The following is a 15,099-nucleotide window of genomic DNA, read 5'->3' as shown; positions in this document are numbered from 1 at the left end:
CAAAATGATATTTTTTAAAGGATTACTGAAGAACTATTCCAGGATCATTTTCAGACTTTTAAAGTTTAAAAGTTGTTTTCAAAGGTTTTAATGAAGAATAAGCTTAAAAGCATAAAGTCAAATCAGTAGATATCCTGGAAGTCAAGAAGGAAAGTCCCATCTGCTTTCTGGCATTTGGAGCACGACCAGCTGTGGCCTGGCTGACTCTCCTGTGAAGGATATTACATCTGGAGGGAATATTTCAAAGGCAATGGGTTACTTAGAGCATTTTGTTTTGAAGTATCAGTGAAGAATTGTGGGTGTGCAGCCCAGCAGCTTATTTCCTGAGACTCTGGCAGAGTGGTGTCCTATGCAGTCCATCCCCACAGCTGTAACTTAGTCCTTTTACCCATTGTTATCATCAGTCTTAGTCTGCTACAGATATTTGTCAGTGAACAACTCAAACTGTCAAAACTTGAAGACAACAAGAAAAGGCAAAAATACTAGTCCTTATTTCTTTAAAAGTTTAACATTACCTATTCATTCAGCTACTTTTTTCACTCTGTGCAATGATAATTATGGTTCACCAACTATAGATCCAGATCAGGTTTTCCTAGCAATTCAACAACATCAAGTTGTTTAAAATTAAAATACGTGTCCACTTCCATTTTAAATATTAAAAAATATTTTAAATATTGAAATTTCTTTTTCTGAGTATATTAGCAACATAGAGCGAATGAAGCAAAGACATTTAAAAAAACTATGTACAAAATAATCAAAGATGGATACAACTCAAATTCTGAAAGGATAAATGATCATGCAGCAATAAACAGCGCTGAAGTGATGACACATACTAAAATGGCAATGCTTACATTGCCCAGAACAAATTTTTAATATATTGTCTGCCATATTTTATATGAAAACACCCAGATGGGCAAATACCATCTAGATAGACAACAGATGACAGGGTGCCTGGGACCTAGTTGGGTTCTGGAGTGGAGGTATAATAAACACTTAGTTTCCTTTTCGTAAAATATAATTTTATTGTCATTATTAAGGGGTACAGAGGGGTTACCATTTCATAAATGGGGTAATGATTAAATTTCTTTTTTGGACAATGTCACCTCTTCCCTCACTCTCCCCACAGTGTTCCCCCTCCTATCTCTGTCTACAAATTGAGACAGTTTCACTGTGTGGAAAATGTTCACCCATCCTTCCTTCTTTTCTATGTCCCTACTTTGAGTCCCCCAAAATTCAAAAAGAACAACAAAAAGCAAGAATAAACAAACACTGTCACCATCATCATCACCACCCCAAATCTCCATGATTCTAGTTTCTATAATTCGTTTCAACTAATAGTATTTTAACTGAACTGAGGAGTTATGCCTCTGAATTCCTCCCCTTAGGGTTCTTCCTTTAGTCTGACTTTTTTGGGTGTAAATGCCTAGAATCCATGACCAGTGTACAGATCTAGCTTCTGCATATGAATGAAAGCTTTTGCCATTTATCTCTGAGCATGGTTTATCTTACTTGTATTTCCTTTAGAGATGATGAAAATGGCTGAGGCCTAGTGTTGGCTAGTGATAGCCATACAGCTCTGTCCATACTCTAAAGTGCCATTCATTGAATTGTACACATTGAAATGGTTAAAATGGTGCATACATACCTACTACAATAAAAATCCAATATGTAAAAAGTAAGCTCAAAATGAAGTAGATAGCAAGAAAGACCCCTTTTATTTGCTATAAAACAATTATATTCTCTGTATGACATTTTTGGTTGTCAAATATATATAATTCTAACTTCCCTTCCTAACTTGCAATAGGGTTGTCTATAATTATGTAATAAAGTTTCAAAATAAGAAATAACTTTGGAGCCAGGCGCAGTGGCTCATGCCTGTAATCCTAGCTACTCAGGAGGCTGAGATCTGAGGATCATCAGTCCACGCACAGGAAGACCTGAGACTCATCTCCAATTAACCTCTAGAAAACGGGACGTGGGGCTTGGCTCAAGGGTAAGATGGTAGCCTTGAGCTGGAGAGCTCAGGGGCAGTGCCCAGGCCAAGTTCAAACCTCGTGACCCACATTAAAAAAAGAAAAAAGAAATAACCTTGGGTTTCAGTGAAAGGAAAGATCAAAACAGGCACATTTGAAAGGTTTTCATTTACCTTTGATTGATTATAATCATACCCCATTTCATTAGACCCCCCACATGAAAATGGAAGTTAAAAAATGGAGAATAACTTAATGATTCCTGAGAAGCACATTTTTTCCACTCTGCTATGTTCAAGGTTCTTTTAGGTTAGATTAGTAACAATTACTCAAGTTTTCAAAGATGTGGGTCTGTAAATAGAAGAAAAGTCTCAAGATGCTGGGAACAATATAATTCCTGGAATAACAAAAATGTGTTCCTGAAAATCCATTGATTTTTTGGACCATTGATTACTTTGTTTTTCATTCTAGATAGAGTTTTATAACTTACTTTTTTCCCAATCCTGGGGCTTGATTCAGGGCCTGGGCACTGTCCTTGAGCTTTTCTGCTCACGGCTAAAAAGCTCTAGCACTCTACCACTTGAGCCTAGCACTCTACCACTTGAGCCACAGCTACACTTCCAGCATTTTTTTCTTAATTGGAGATAGAAATCCCATAAACTTTTCTTTCCAGGCTGGCTTCAAACCCTGATTCTCAGATCTCAGTCTCCTGAGTAGCTAGGATTATAGGTATGAGCCACCAGAGTCCAGAAACTCACTTTTTATTTCTTTCATTCCTCGATTTCCTGAATGACTTCACATAAATCATTGATAAAAATAAGTTAGTATAACTAACATAATTATGTTAACATAATTTTACATACATGTATATTCTAAATTACTGCAAATCATTGCTTTCCATCCCCAGTGGAACTTCACGAAATCATAATTTTCTAACCTTCCAATTTTTTCAGTCTGTTTCTATGAAATTCTATGAATGATTTTTTGATTTGCAGATCCTCTATTATTTAGGATAAACAGGGAATGCCAGCAACTTCAAGTTCTATCTCAATTTATTAAAAACCATGTGTTGCTTAAAAGGGATATTCCATACCCTTTTAGAAGATAATTGTAAGACATTCCCATGCAGGTTCCATGGACCCAAGGAAACACACACACACGCACGCACGCACGCATACACTCACACGAAGTATTTTATTTCAGAAGTATTTAAAATACAATTACTTCATTTACTTTTAGAGATTTCATCAAAAATAGATTTTCAGCCTTTGCTCTTCAGAGCAGGTGCCTGTAATTAGATCAGGCCCTCATACCTGATTCATTTCCTGAGCCAGAGGGCTCTTGTTTGAAAGCACTAACTTGCTGTGCTTGCATAAGGAAAATATTACTGCCAACTTTCCTAAAGCCTGAGAAATCCATCAGTGCTACAAACTACTGACCTTACCCTAAACCCATCTGCCTGCAGGCCAGCTGACTGAACGTCTCCTGCCAGCCATCCGCACACACGCGGTATTCTGCCGCAGATCTGTGAACAGTCAGGAATGAAGAGGAGTTCACATTTTTAGAGAGGCTCACTGAGGAAATAAAATGGGAGAAACCAAAATTAGAAACATTTCTTCTTATAAGACCCAAGGACAACTTCATATAGGTTTGCTCCAACAGCATATCTTTATTCTTTATTTTAGATAAGAATCATTTGGTGAGATCCCACGGGATGCGAATCATCACTGTTCTTGTGATAGACAACTGAGAAAAAAATTCTGTCCTCACAGAACTGTAGACTTGTATGACAGAGACAAGCAGTTCTTGGCTTTTCTTTATGAGTTAGGAGATGGCCCAGCGGCAGAGCCCGTTACCTTGAGCTTACTGAGGGGTTTGCATAATTCATTACAAAGAGCCACTTGTAACTCCATTCACTTCCTTTGGAGAAAGCATAGGGGAATGCAAGTGTGTGAAAGCAGCCATTGATTTAGAATTAATATGGAACATGTTCTGCTTTCTGTTTTATACATGAAAAACCTCTGTACTTACACAGACATGGACAACCTGTGAAACACTAGGTAACTACAACTCACAGGAGAATCATGATTTGGACGGATGATGCCAAACATAAAGTGAGAGGACTGCTGGATGAAATGATCAGGTAACTCAAGATGATCAGGGGACACACTGGCAGTACTGGTAGGAGATGCCTCAGGGCCTGACCATGAAACCACCGGGGCAGGGAGAAGTCCTGTGTGGACATGACACAATAGCACAAACCATAATATCCTAGTCCAGGAAATACAAATGACCTAAGAGGATCAGACTATAGATCTCTATTAAAGCTACGTGATAATAATGAGTTTTAAAATCTATTCTAGTGATGAGAATCCCAAATTTTAGATGTATAATACAGACGTTTCAGACAGAAAGGGAGTATGGGGAAAATTTCCTATGACTTGGAAATAGCACCCATGAATCATCATTGTTAGGTTTTTATAACCATTAAGCAAACTAGATGAACTTGGTTAGAGAAATCCATGGAGTTCAGATCATTTAGCTTCAGTGGCTGACAGGCACACCAGTGTTCCACAGATGGCAGAACGCAGGCAGCTTACCACAGTCCCACTCATCTGAACTGTCTGAGCAGTCTGCTTCTCCGTCACACCACAGGTCATGTGACAAGCACTCGTGGTTGGCACATTCCAGTTCATCTTCTTGGCAAAATGCTGGCCATGGGGGCAAGAATAGACAAGAGTGAAACATTTCGGAAATATTGTGACGGTCACTAACACATATTCTCCTTTGCCAGCAGAAGTGTGACAAGAAAAGTATAATATGGTCATATGGCCAATAAACAAAGACTAAGAGAACAGAACCTGTGAAAATCCATGTAATAAACAAATTCAGCCAAATAGGATTAGACTGTCTAAAACTGCCCAGTTCTCTAGTTCTAACAATCAGATTGGTGGAAAAGATGGTACTCATTGCAAAAGAAATGTCAATGGCCAGAGAATGAGGTTAAAATCTGCATGGCCATAGAAAAAGGACTTAGGAAATCAAAGCCACTATCGGAATAAAACAAGTTCTATTCATATAAGTGAGTATACCTAAAAAAAACTCTCCTACTAAGTTATTCTCTTAGTCATATACATAAATATATACAATTTTCTTCTGAGTTAAAAATTATTATAAACTTCCTTGATTGCCTATTTAGCATTCATTTCCTTTCTTCCTTTTTTTTGTAAGGAAATCTGATTTTGGTCAGTCCCCAGCTCTAGGGGAAAATCCTGATTAGTTTTAAGTTTGTCATGGCATTGCTGTGATCATATTATTCTTTCCTGAGAATAATTATTAGTCTGGGACTAAATGTGATCCAACAGGAGGGACTTTGGTGAATGGCTCTGTGGATGGCGTTCTGCAGGACAGTTTCCACCCAAACTCTTCTGACCAGGCCCAGTACTCTCGCCTGAGGCCAGAGAGAAGACAGGAGAAAAGAACTTCTTCTAATTAGTTCTCCCTGCATGGTACTGCTTTCTTGGAATTCAGCTGTGTGTAGGGGATGCCTTTTATAATCTACACAAAGGCTTCCGGCTGTTCCTCACTGCTATGAGTCTTCCCAAATTTCTTTAGTAATGTTCCAGAGATAGGAGCAAAATTCTCTGCCCATCCTACAGTCTGAGACCAAGGAAACATGGTAGCAGATGCTCTTGGCTTTACAGCCTGGGGTCAAGCTAAACAAAAAAGTCATGAAGTGTAAATTCCCAGATAAAGCCTCAAGAATTCACTGTATGTTTACTTTTCTAGGGACCACATAAGACATATGTGATTACACATGAAAGTACAGTAATAAGTACCTTCAGGAATAGTTGGAGTTGGGCTTTCTGTTAGTGGGAAGTAAACTATCTTGAGAAACATCATTTTTTTTTCTGGTCCTAAAGATAATGGCTACTCAATTAGACATTTAAAAAAGATTAAATGTATAAAAATAGCATAATCCCACCACCCAGGGATTTTAATTGTAAACTCTTCATGATTTTTTAAAATAGTTTCCTATGAGTATGTGTGAATGTACTTTTGAAAGTAGGGCCAACTGTGCATGTAACTCTGTGTACATACATACATACATACACAGGGTTTAGATCCAGGATCTTGCACTTCTGGGTACTCTATTGCTGAAGCCATGACCCCCAACTCTTTTTCCTCTGGTTATTTTTTAAAGAGAGGAACGCATTATCTATGCTTGAGCCAGCCTGGACTGTGATCTTCCTATTTCTGCTTCCTTGCATTACTTGTGATGATAGGTGCAGACCACTGAACTTAACCACTGGTCAAAATGGAGTCTTGCAAATATGTTTTTGTTTTTTTTTTTTGTTGTTGTTGTTGTTGTTGTTTTTTGCAGTGTGGAGGAATCTGAACTAGCATTGTACCATAATCCTACTATCTCTGTCAGTGAAGTAGTAGAATTACAGCTTGAGCCAACACTCTTAGCTATCAAACTGTATGTTTTGTTATATGCAATGCTCTAGATAGGGTTAGTTGTCTCCAAAACTCATTGGTTAAGGTTTGGTTTCCAGTCTGTTGGAACGTGTTGAAACCACATACAGGTAGGCTGGTGGGAAATCTTCACACCTTCTAGGAGACACTGGGCGTCCAGCCTCTTCCTCCTTCTCTTTGCACCTATGATATAAATGGGCCTTTTCTGCTATAGGTTTCCTGCCATGGTGTGCTGCCTCACCACAGGCCCACTCAATCCTGGACTGAAACCTATGAAACTGTGAAACAAAGGTTTCCTCTTTATAAGATGTATTTTCTTATAGTAATAAATAGCTGATTAGCATATTCAAAAAAGGTCTCTAACAAAATCCAGCAGGAATTGGATTATGTTATATTCCATTCATCTTATAAAGAATATTAGAATAATGTTATGTGCATATATTTTAGGTGCTTTTGATATTTTCTGGGTGTATATTCACAGGAAGGGGTTTGCTAAAGGTCTGAACAAGCTAAAAGGGTTCGATCCATATTGTAACATTTCTAACTTGCATCCAAAGTCAGGTGGTGGTGTCTAAAACAAAAACGCTGTGTTGAAAACATTCACAGAAGCACTTACAGCAGTTTTTCTCATCCATGTTGTCAGGACAGTCTGGGAACCCGTCACAAATCATTGTGCGCTTCACGCATTGCTTGCTGATTGGACATTCCCAGAGGTCCCTTTCCTTACAGCCTGTGGACAAAGAAAATGGTTCTTTGCAATAGATGCACAGATTATGATGCCGATGAAATTTCAGAAAACATTACAACATCAAGGTGTGATTTCCTTTGCCTTAAAAGAGTATTGATACCTGTGTGTACCAGGTGAGTGAATCATGTAATTTTGAAAGTAGAAATACCCAATCACCTCCATCCTGCACCATAATGGCATAGTTATTTATTTTAAGATAAATAAACATTTAGGAGATGAGGGGGGGAAATGAAAAGGCAAGTCTAAGTCAACATCTCTAGCTGTTCCTTTTTACTTCTGAGACAATTTGCCAACATGAAAGATCTATCTATGAAACAAGTCATGCCTTGAAGCAAATATGCCAAAACCTAGCAATCTAAGGCATAGCATCTCAAATTTAATTTCAGTCTACTAAGAGACCATCTGCATGTCTTGCAAAAGAGGCTTCTTCTCTGGTGAAAATTTATGCAACTAATTTAAGATCAGTAGCCACTGGCTTTATGGTGGTTAGAGATCTAAGGCTGAAAATGTTCTCAATTAGAATGAGGAATAACATAATTTTGGAATCTAAGTCCCTAACTGAAACTAATTTGAAGGCACTTTAGGAGGACTTTTAAAGAATTCTAACAAAATGCCATTTGATGTAAATATGCTACATTTTGTACATCAAGAGTCTAATGTACTCTAGTCATTCTAGTCAGGTTCACAGCCTGGCAAGGCTGTGAAGGTTGTAAAGTATTAACCACATTGCACTGAACTTTAAGCATCCTTCACTTTCCTGCCCAGAGTAGTGTCTAGCAGGCAATAGGACCTTAACCTATGGGTATTTCAAATAGAATGTCATGTAAGGAACAAAAATATCTCTGATTCCCAGGAGAAGATAATTTATTTGCAGCTACATGAGATGTAAAGCAGTAATCAAGTGGGGGCTCAGTTAAAAATGTTATTTCTCATCTGACATAGAAATAATTAAAAGAATTTTTGTAGCTAGATGACTCAGATTTCTGAGAATTAATTATGAAGGAGAAAAAATTCATTTTTAAAGTATCTCTAGGATATGGAAACAAGAGGTTGATCTTGTGTGATTGCTATTCTTAATGAACTATGTTATTTCTCTTTTTTTGCCCTATGGTTAATATCATATGTTACTGTATCTGAATTTGTTACCTGGTATATTGTATATACATTTATTTGTTTATTTGAAACAGGAAGGGAAGGGGGAAAAACAAGATGACTGGGGGGTGGAGGGAGGGAAACAGGGACAAAAACATGAGAAGGGGTATCAATGTTTGAGAAGTAATGCACCTACTACCTGATGAATGTAACTGTTAACCTCCATACATTATTCTGAACTGTTAACCTCTATACATTATTCTGAAAAATACAAAACTCATTTTTGAAACTTGTATTCAGATTCAAGCAGAACTAAGGAAATGGAAAAACCTCCCTGCTTCTGGATTGGGAGGATTCACACTGTGAAAATGGCAATCTTTCCAAGAGCTATCTCCAAGTTCACTGCAATACCCATCAATATTCCAATGTCATTCTTTAATGAGATAGAGGAAGCAATCAAAAATTCATATGGAATAACAAAAGACCCCATATAGCAAAAACAATTCTTAGCAGAAAGAACAGCGCTGGAGGAATATCAATATCTATTACAGAGATATAGTAACCAAAACAACTTGGTTCTGACACAAAAATAGGGCTGAAGACCAGTGGAATAGAAGTGAAGACCCAGAAATGAACCTATAGACCTATGGCCTCCTAATCTTCAATAAGAGAGAGAGAGCCAAAAAAATAGGATGGAAGAAAGACAGCCTCTTCAACAAATGGTGCTGGCAGAATTGGTTAAGCAGCTGTAAAAAACTAAAGTTGGATCCTTCTATGTCACCCTGCACCCAAGTTAATTCCAAATGGGTCAAAGATCTTGAGGTAAAAGCAGATACCCTGAAAACTTTACAGGAAGGAATAGGAGATACACTAGGTCTCCTTGGCACAGGTCGAAACTTTCTTAATAAAGACCCAGAAACACAACAAATTAAAGGAAGTTTGGACAAATAGGGCTGCATTAAACTGCAGAGCTCCTGTATGGCAAAGGACATAGCTAACAAGTTAAACACAAAGAAGTCCACAGAGTGAGAGAAGATCTTCACTAACCATACAACAAACAAGAGCCTCATTATCTACAATACACTGACAACTCAAAAAAGTAAATCTCTCCAAAACAAATCCTCAAAGAGACAACCATCCCATTAAAAGGTGGGCTAAATACTTAAAGAGAGACTTCTCTGAAGAGAAAATAAGAATGGTCAATAAACACATGAAGAAATGCTCAACATCTCTGGCCATAAAAGAAATGCAAATGAAAACAACTCTGAGATTCTACCTCACTCCAGTTAGAATAGCCATGATCAAGAAATCCAGTAACAGCAGTTACTCAAGGGGTTGTGGCCAGAAGGGAAAGCTACTGCTCCACTGGTGGGAGTATAAACTTGTTCAAACACTCTGGAACGGCCATTCTTCAAACGACTAACTATATGACCCAGCAATCTCACTCCTGGGAAGTTAACCAAATGTTCGTAAACAAGGACATACTAGAGCTTCTAACACAATCATGTTTATTGCATCATTATTTACCAGAGTTAAGATATGGAACCAAAGTAAGCCAGGCCCAAAGAAACATAGGCTTCATGATTTCCCTCATCTGTAATAATTATTATGTATCTAGGATTCTCCAAGCAAAGGATCACAATAGCTCAAAAGCTATGTACAGATGGCCATATAGGATGAGGCTAAGCAAAATGAACTCTATAATATGGAAACAAGAGTTTTATCTTTGTGATTATTGTTCTATGTGAATAACTAAGTGAAGTTATCTCTTTTCTCTTTTCCCCCCGATGGTTTATCTCATGTTATTGTATCATTATTGTTACTATAACTGTGGCACCTGGTATATTGTATATACATTTATTTGTTTATTTGAAATAGAGAAGGGAAGGGGAAAAACAAGATGATTGGGAGCTGATGGGGGGAGGGGAAGTGGGAGAGAAACATGTGAAGAGGTATCAGTCTTCAAGAAGTAATGTACCCACTACCTGACGAAGATAACTGTAACCCCTCTACATCCCCCAACAATAAAATACAATACAAAAAAGAAAATCCTTATTCGGGACCATTATTGAAGTAAGTCTCCAGAAGAGAATTTTTCACTAAGCTAAAATGAAGTTTATAATGTTTTGCCGATCAAAGACACAAGAAATCAATACTGAGATTCTTTCTCTTGAATGACTTTGGGCCTAGAGACATGGATGGCAAGAACTCATGGATGTATTACTTGAGTTTTCAGCTGGCAGAGGCTAACAGATGTCATTTGCAATGTTCTGAGAATAATGTTCTTTAGAGATGTGAGAAGGATCTGCAATCTCCTGTGTCACAGCTCCAGCCAATTTGTCTGCCGATCATACCCAGAGTGCAAGGCAAATTGAAAAAGATCTCCAATATCACACAGTGCCACCCAGCTCCAGGGCTTCTCACCTGCAAACACAGAAATGCTAGTGGGAGTGGTGAGGCTCAGAAGGAGGAGAGTGTGTACATTTGGAAAGAAGAGCTGTGGAGATCACAGACATAAATCACCTGAAACAAAATCCCTTCTAAACAGAAGCTTCACAAATAAAAACAAGGACAGTAATAACTCTTCTATTAATTACAATAATAAATATATAAAAAAAACAAGGACAGTAAAAGATTAACATTTCTTTTACTCTATATCCATATTGTATTCATTTTAATGCTTATAGTAGGTAATACTATAACATTAGTGTAGTGATTATTTGAAATAAAATACAGAGGCGGGGTGTGGGGGCTCATGTCTGTAATCCCAGCTACTCAGGAGGCTGAGATCTGAGAATCGCGGTTCAAATCATCCCTGGCACTAAAGAACATGAGACTCATCTCCAATTAACCTCTAGAAAATGGGAAGTGGTGATGTGGCTCAAGGGGTAGGGCGGTAGCCTTGAGCTGAAGAGCTCAGGGGCAGCGCCCAGGCCCAGAGTTCAAGCCCCATAATAGAAAAAGAAAGAAAGAAAGAAAGAAAGAAAGAAAGAAAGAAAGAAAGAAAGAAAGAAAGAAAGAAAGAAAGAAAGAAAGAAAGAAAGAACAAACAAACAAAAGAAATGAAATACATTTCTATAAGGATCCCCATGGAAGAAAGTCCAGATGGGATCCAGGTACTAGCTTTTAGTTGAAGTGCTTTCTACTATGAGAACATGCAGTGGGCTTTGGTGGGAAAAATAAAGTTCTAGCGCCACTTCTGGATTCAAGTCTACTTTTCCTTTCTTTGTGTGAAAGCTTTGGGCTCATTTCTCAAGTTCTCTGCACCCCACTTCTGATATTTCTAACAGTAACAATAATGCCTGCTACAAAGGATGTGTGTATTCTACTCACATTCATTTGCTATCTGTGTTCTCTTCGTCCCATAATCAAGTTATAAAGTCCACAGGTATCATAGAGTTTTGAATACATGTTACAAGGAATTTGACTATCAGAAATGGTTCAGGTTATATTTTAAATTTCTATTTTAATTTTTTGAGGTTAAAAGAGATCAAAGGTAGTTGTCAAAAGCAGCTTATAATTGGAAGATAAATAGAAAGATACTGAGCTATTTATGACTGTCTTTGTCCACCATTTTATTTAGAATAAGAATCAATGAGTATCTATGAAGTTGTATTCAAGTAATGAAAGACTTATTTTGCCAGGTGCCAGTAACCTGTAACCCTAGCTAATCAGGAGGCTGAGATAGGAAGATTATAGTCCAAAGCCAGTCTAGGTAGAAATACGTTTAATGAAAGACAAGCCTCTCCAAGACAAAGAAGTGATTCCATCCTGACATAGTGTTGGCTTTGTGGATCCTTGTCCTGTCTTTAAGGCCGTTCTTCTGTAAACCAATACTATGGTGAGGGCTTCAGGCTGGCAAAATTCTTCATTTGTTAAAAATATTCTTGCTACTGGCAACCTTTTCTACTCTTATTTATATGAGCCATTATACAATGAGAGCACTGAACCTTTACCATGAAAGAAGACATTTAAGAACAATGTTGTTTATTGCTAAATGGTTCTGAATATTTTATAAATTGTTTGGCAACCGTGTCTTCCAGCTCTACAATGTTAAAAAAAATACAAAGCAAAATAAGCAGGGTTTTTTTTTGTCAGTCCTGAGTCTTGAACTCAGGGCCTGGGCACTGTCCTTGGGCTTTCTCAAGGCTAGCCCTCTACCACTTGACCCACAGCACCACTTCTGGCTTTTACTGTGTATGTGGTACCAAGGAATCGAACTCAGGGCTTCATCCAGGCTAGGCGAGCAGTCTACCACTAGGCTACACTCTTGGTCCCATTTTTATTTGTTTTTACAAAAAATAAAACAGAATGTTAACTAACATATAATTACTTGGACATGATCAAATGTAAGCAGTTTTCAAAGGTTAAAATCTCAATAACACTGTTAAAAGTTCTGAGAGTTCCAGTTCATGACTGAATAGTTAACTATCACATTATCTGGTAAAGTCCAAACAGTCAAGAGTCTTCAATGCACAAAGGAAAGAAAAATGAATGTAATCCAGCTTTGCTGGAGCTGGTATTTCCATTAGCAAATGATATGCCTATGAAAACAAACAGCAAAGCAGGAAGTGGATGACCCACTGCTTCTGAGGGGCCTGTGTCAACCTGACTTCTTTACTTGTTTGTAGGTGGTGTGGTCAAGCCCCTTCAAGTGTACATATGTTTCCATTAGGGAAATCAGTTTGAAATTTAGATCATAAATTGCTTTGGAAAATTTAATGAGAAATTTATCACATATTACTACTGTTCAAGGGATTCATTTAACTCAACCTGTACTGATTTCTCATTCATTGTCCCTAGAGCACTATTGGTCCCGCCAGTAGTGGTGCCAATCTTTCGAACGTTAGAGATTAGGTAATTTAACTTATCATTTTGATATACTCTGTGTGACTTAAAGTATCAAAGAAAATTCATAGGGGCCTAGTGGTAGAGTGCTCACCTAGCATGCACAAAGCCTTGGGTTCAATTCCTCCATACCACATACACAGAAAAAGCCAGAAGTGGTGCTGTAGCTCTAGTGGCAGAGTACTAGCTTTGAGAAAGCTGAAGGAGAGTGCCCAGGCCCTGAGTTCAAGCCCCAGGACTAGCAAAAAAGAAAAAGAAAAAAAGAAAATTCAATAACCAGAAAGTTGGCATTTGAGAATAATCGAGTCCTTTACTATGTTATAGTCCTTTGAACTTCTTTTGTTTATATATATAAAATATTTTAGGATACAGAATGGCTAGTCTTGGCAAGGCTGAGTATTGCATTTCTCAAATATTTATTCCTCTACAGCAAATTGAAGCCCACCTACACCATAGAGAATCATGTCACCTCTTTAAATCATCTCACATAATCCATTTTAAATTACATCAGAGAACACATACGTATCAAAGTTGTTAAGTGACCAAATACAACACATTCTCAAAAACCCATTCATATAAGTGAGAGTAATTGAATTTTGATTTAATTTTGATAGAAAGATTACAAAGAAGTGAACAACTGTAAGTCCTCAAAATACTATCTGTTTTTCCATAGAGAAATTACTCCTAGCTGTTATACCATCATTCTGACATCTACAATTTTCCAAAAGATGCCTTTGTCCATATTTATAGTAGTTGATAGGATTTTAGTTGATTGTGTATGACATTTTGTGTAGACCAGGGCAATGTCTGCTATAGAAATTTCATTTGGGGGAGTAAGGCAATATTTTATACCTCAAAGGCCAAAAGAACTCAAAAGATGTACTGCCTTATATATGTCTAATGAATAAAATGTCAATTTTATTTTGGTGCATGACAATCTAAATAATCAGAGCTGGGCTAGGATTTTGGAAATCCCTTCAATCATATTGTTTACTCCATTAATTCTGTTTATTAAAAAACATTTCCCTCTTGTCGATTTCCTGATACATTTTGAGCTTACAAGGCAAAGAACCAAGGTTTAAAAGAGAATATAATGAGATTTAAATCCATTTACATAACCATTGGCCTTCATAGCTTTGCCAATAGTGATTTTCCAGCTTAGCAGCAAGCATCAAGAAGGGTGCTCTGCTCAGGGACAGGGCCCAGGCCCAGAGTTCAAGCCCCACAACTGAGGAAAAAAAATAGTGGGAGAAGGGTGTTATCATTTTTGATGAGAGAGTATGAAAATAAATTCCAATTAAATTTGAATGCTGTTGTCTGCACTCTGTGTTAGTATATCTAGATGTCTGTTTAACATTACAGACTGACATACAAACACACTATTATTTTGACTATAAGCCAGGTAACGAATTTATACTTTAATAATAAAGACGATTTTGGGTGGGGGAGGGAAATGGAAAGAAAAACATGAGAAGGGGTAGCAATGATTGTTAAGAAATGTACCTTCTATCTGGTGAATCTAATGTAACCATTCTATTAATTATAATAAAAAATAAATAAATAAAAAAGAAAATACGGGAGAAAAGATATTTTACATGTATGAACTGTTTAGCCTTCTACTATCTGAACATATATCATTAAGATTATAAACAGAAGCATCATTATGACATTCTCCTCTCTGACTTAAAATATTGGTGAAAATTTATTAAAGAACAACTTGGTATTTTAAACACAATTAGATCCCTAATCCCTATACTATGTTGCAGCCCTTTCACTAAGGTCACAAAGAATGGTGTCAACTAATCGTAAAAACTAAGGTTTTACATTTTCAGTCCTCTTGCTGCAAATTGAGGTACACGACAGAGAATCATGCAATCTCTTGAAGTTATCTAAAGTAATCCATTTTAAATTACATCTCAAAACACAACTCATCAAAGTTGTTCAGTGAACCAATATAATACA

At 37.3% G+C, this 15,099-nt stretch overlaps 1 protein-coding gene across 1 annotated transcript in view; it reads right to left on the bottom strand.

Moving 5' to 3' along the window:
- Corin (corin, serine peptidase) overlaps positions 1-15,099 on the bottom strand; it is a 195,736-nt gene that overhangs the window by 25,247 nt on the left and 155,390 nt on the right. The window contains exons 14-16 of the mRNA XM_090344076.1: positions 7,066-7,179; positions 4,571-4,681; positions 3,415-3,544 (exon numbers count right to left, since the gene is read on the bottom strand). Coding sequence (XP_090200202.1) covers positions 3,415-3,544; positions 4,571-4,681; positions 7,066-7,179 — 355 coding nt within the window. The remainder of the gene's footprint in view (positions 1-3,414; positions 3,545-4,570; positions 4,682-7,065; positions 7,180-15,099) is intronic.

This window comes from Megascapheus bottae, chromosome 13 (genome assembly GCF_031878675.1).
Source record: "Megascapheus bottae isolate mThoBot1 chromosome 13, mThoBot2.hap1, whole genome shotgun sequence".
In the NCBI taxonomy this organism is placed as follows: domain Eukaryota; kingdom Metazoa; phylum Chordata; class Mammalia; order Rodentia; family Geomyidae; genus Megascapheus; species Megascapheus bottae.
This window is presented reverse-complemented; position numbering and strand designations above follow the sequence as displayed.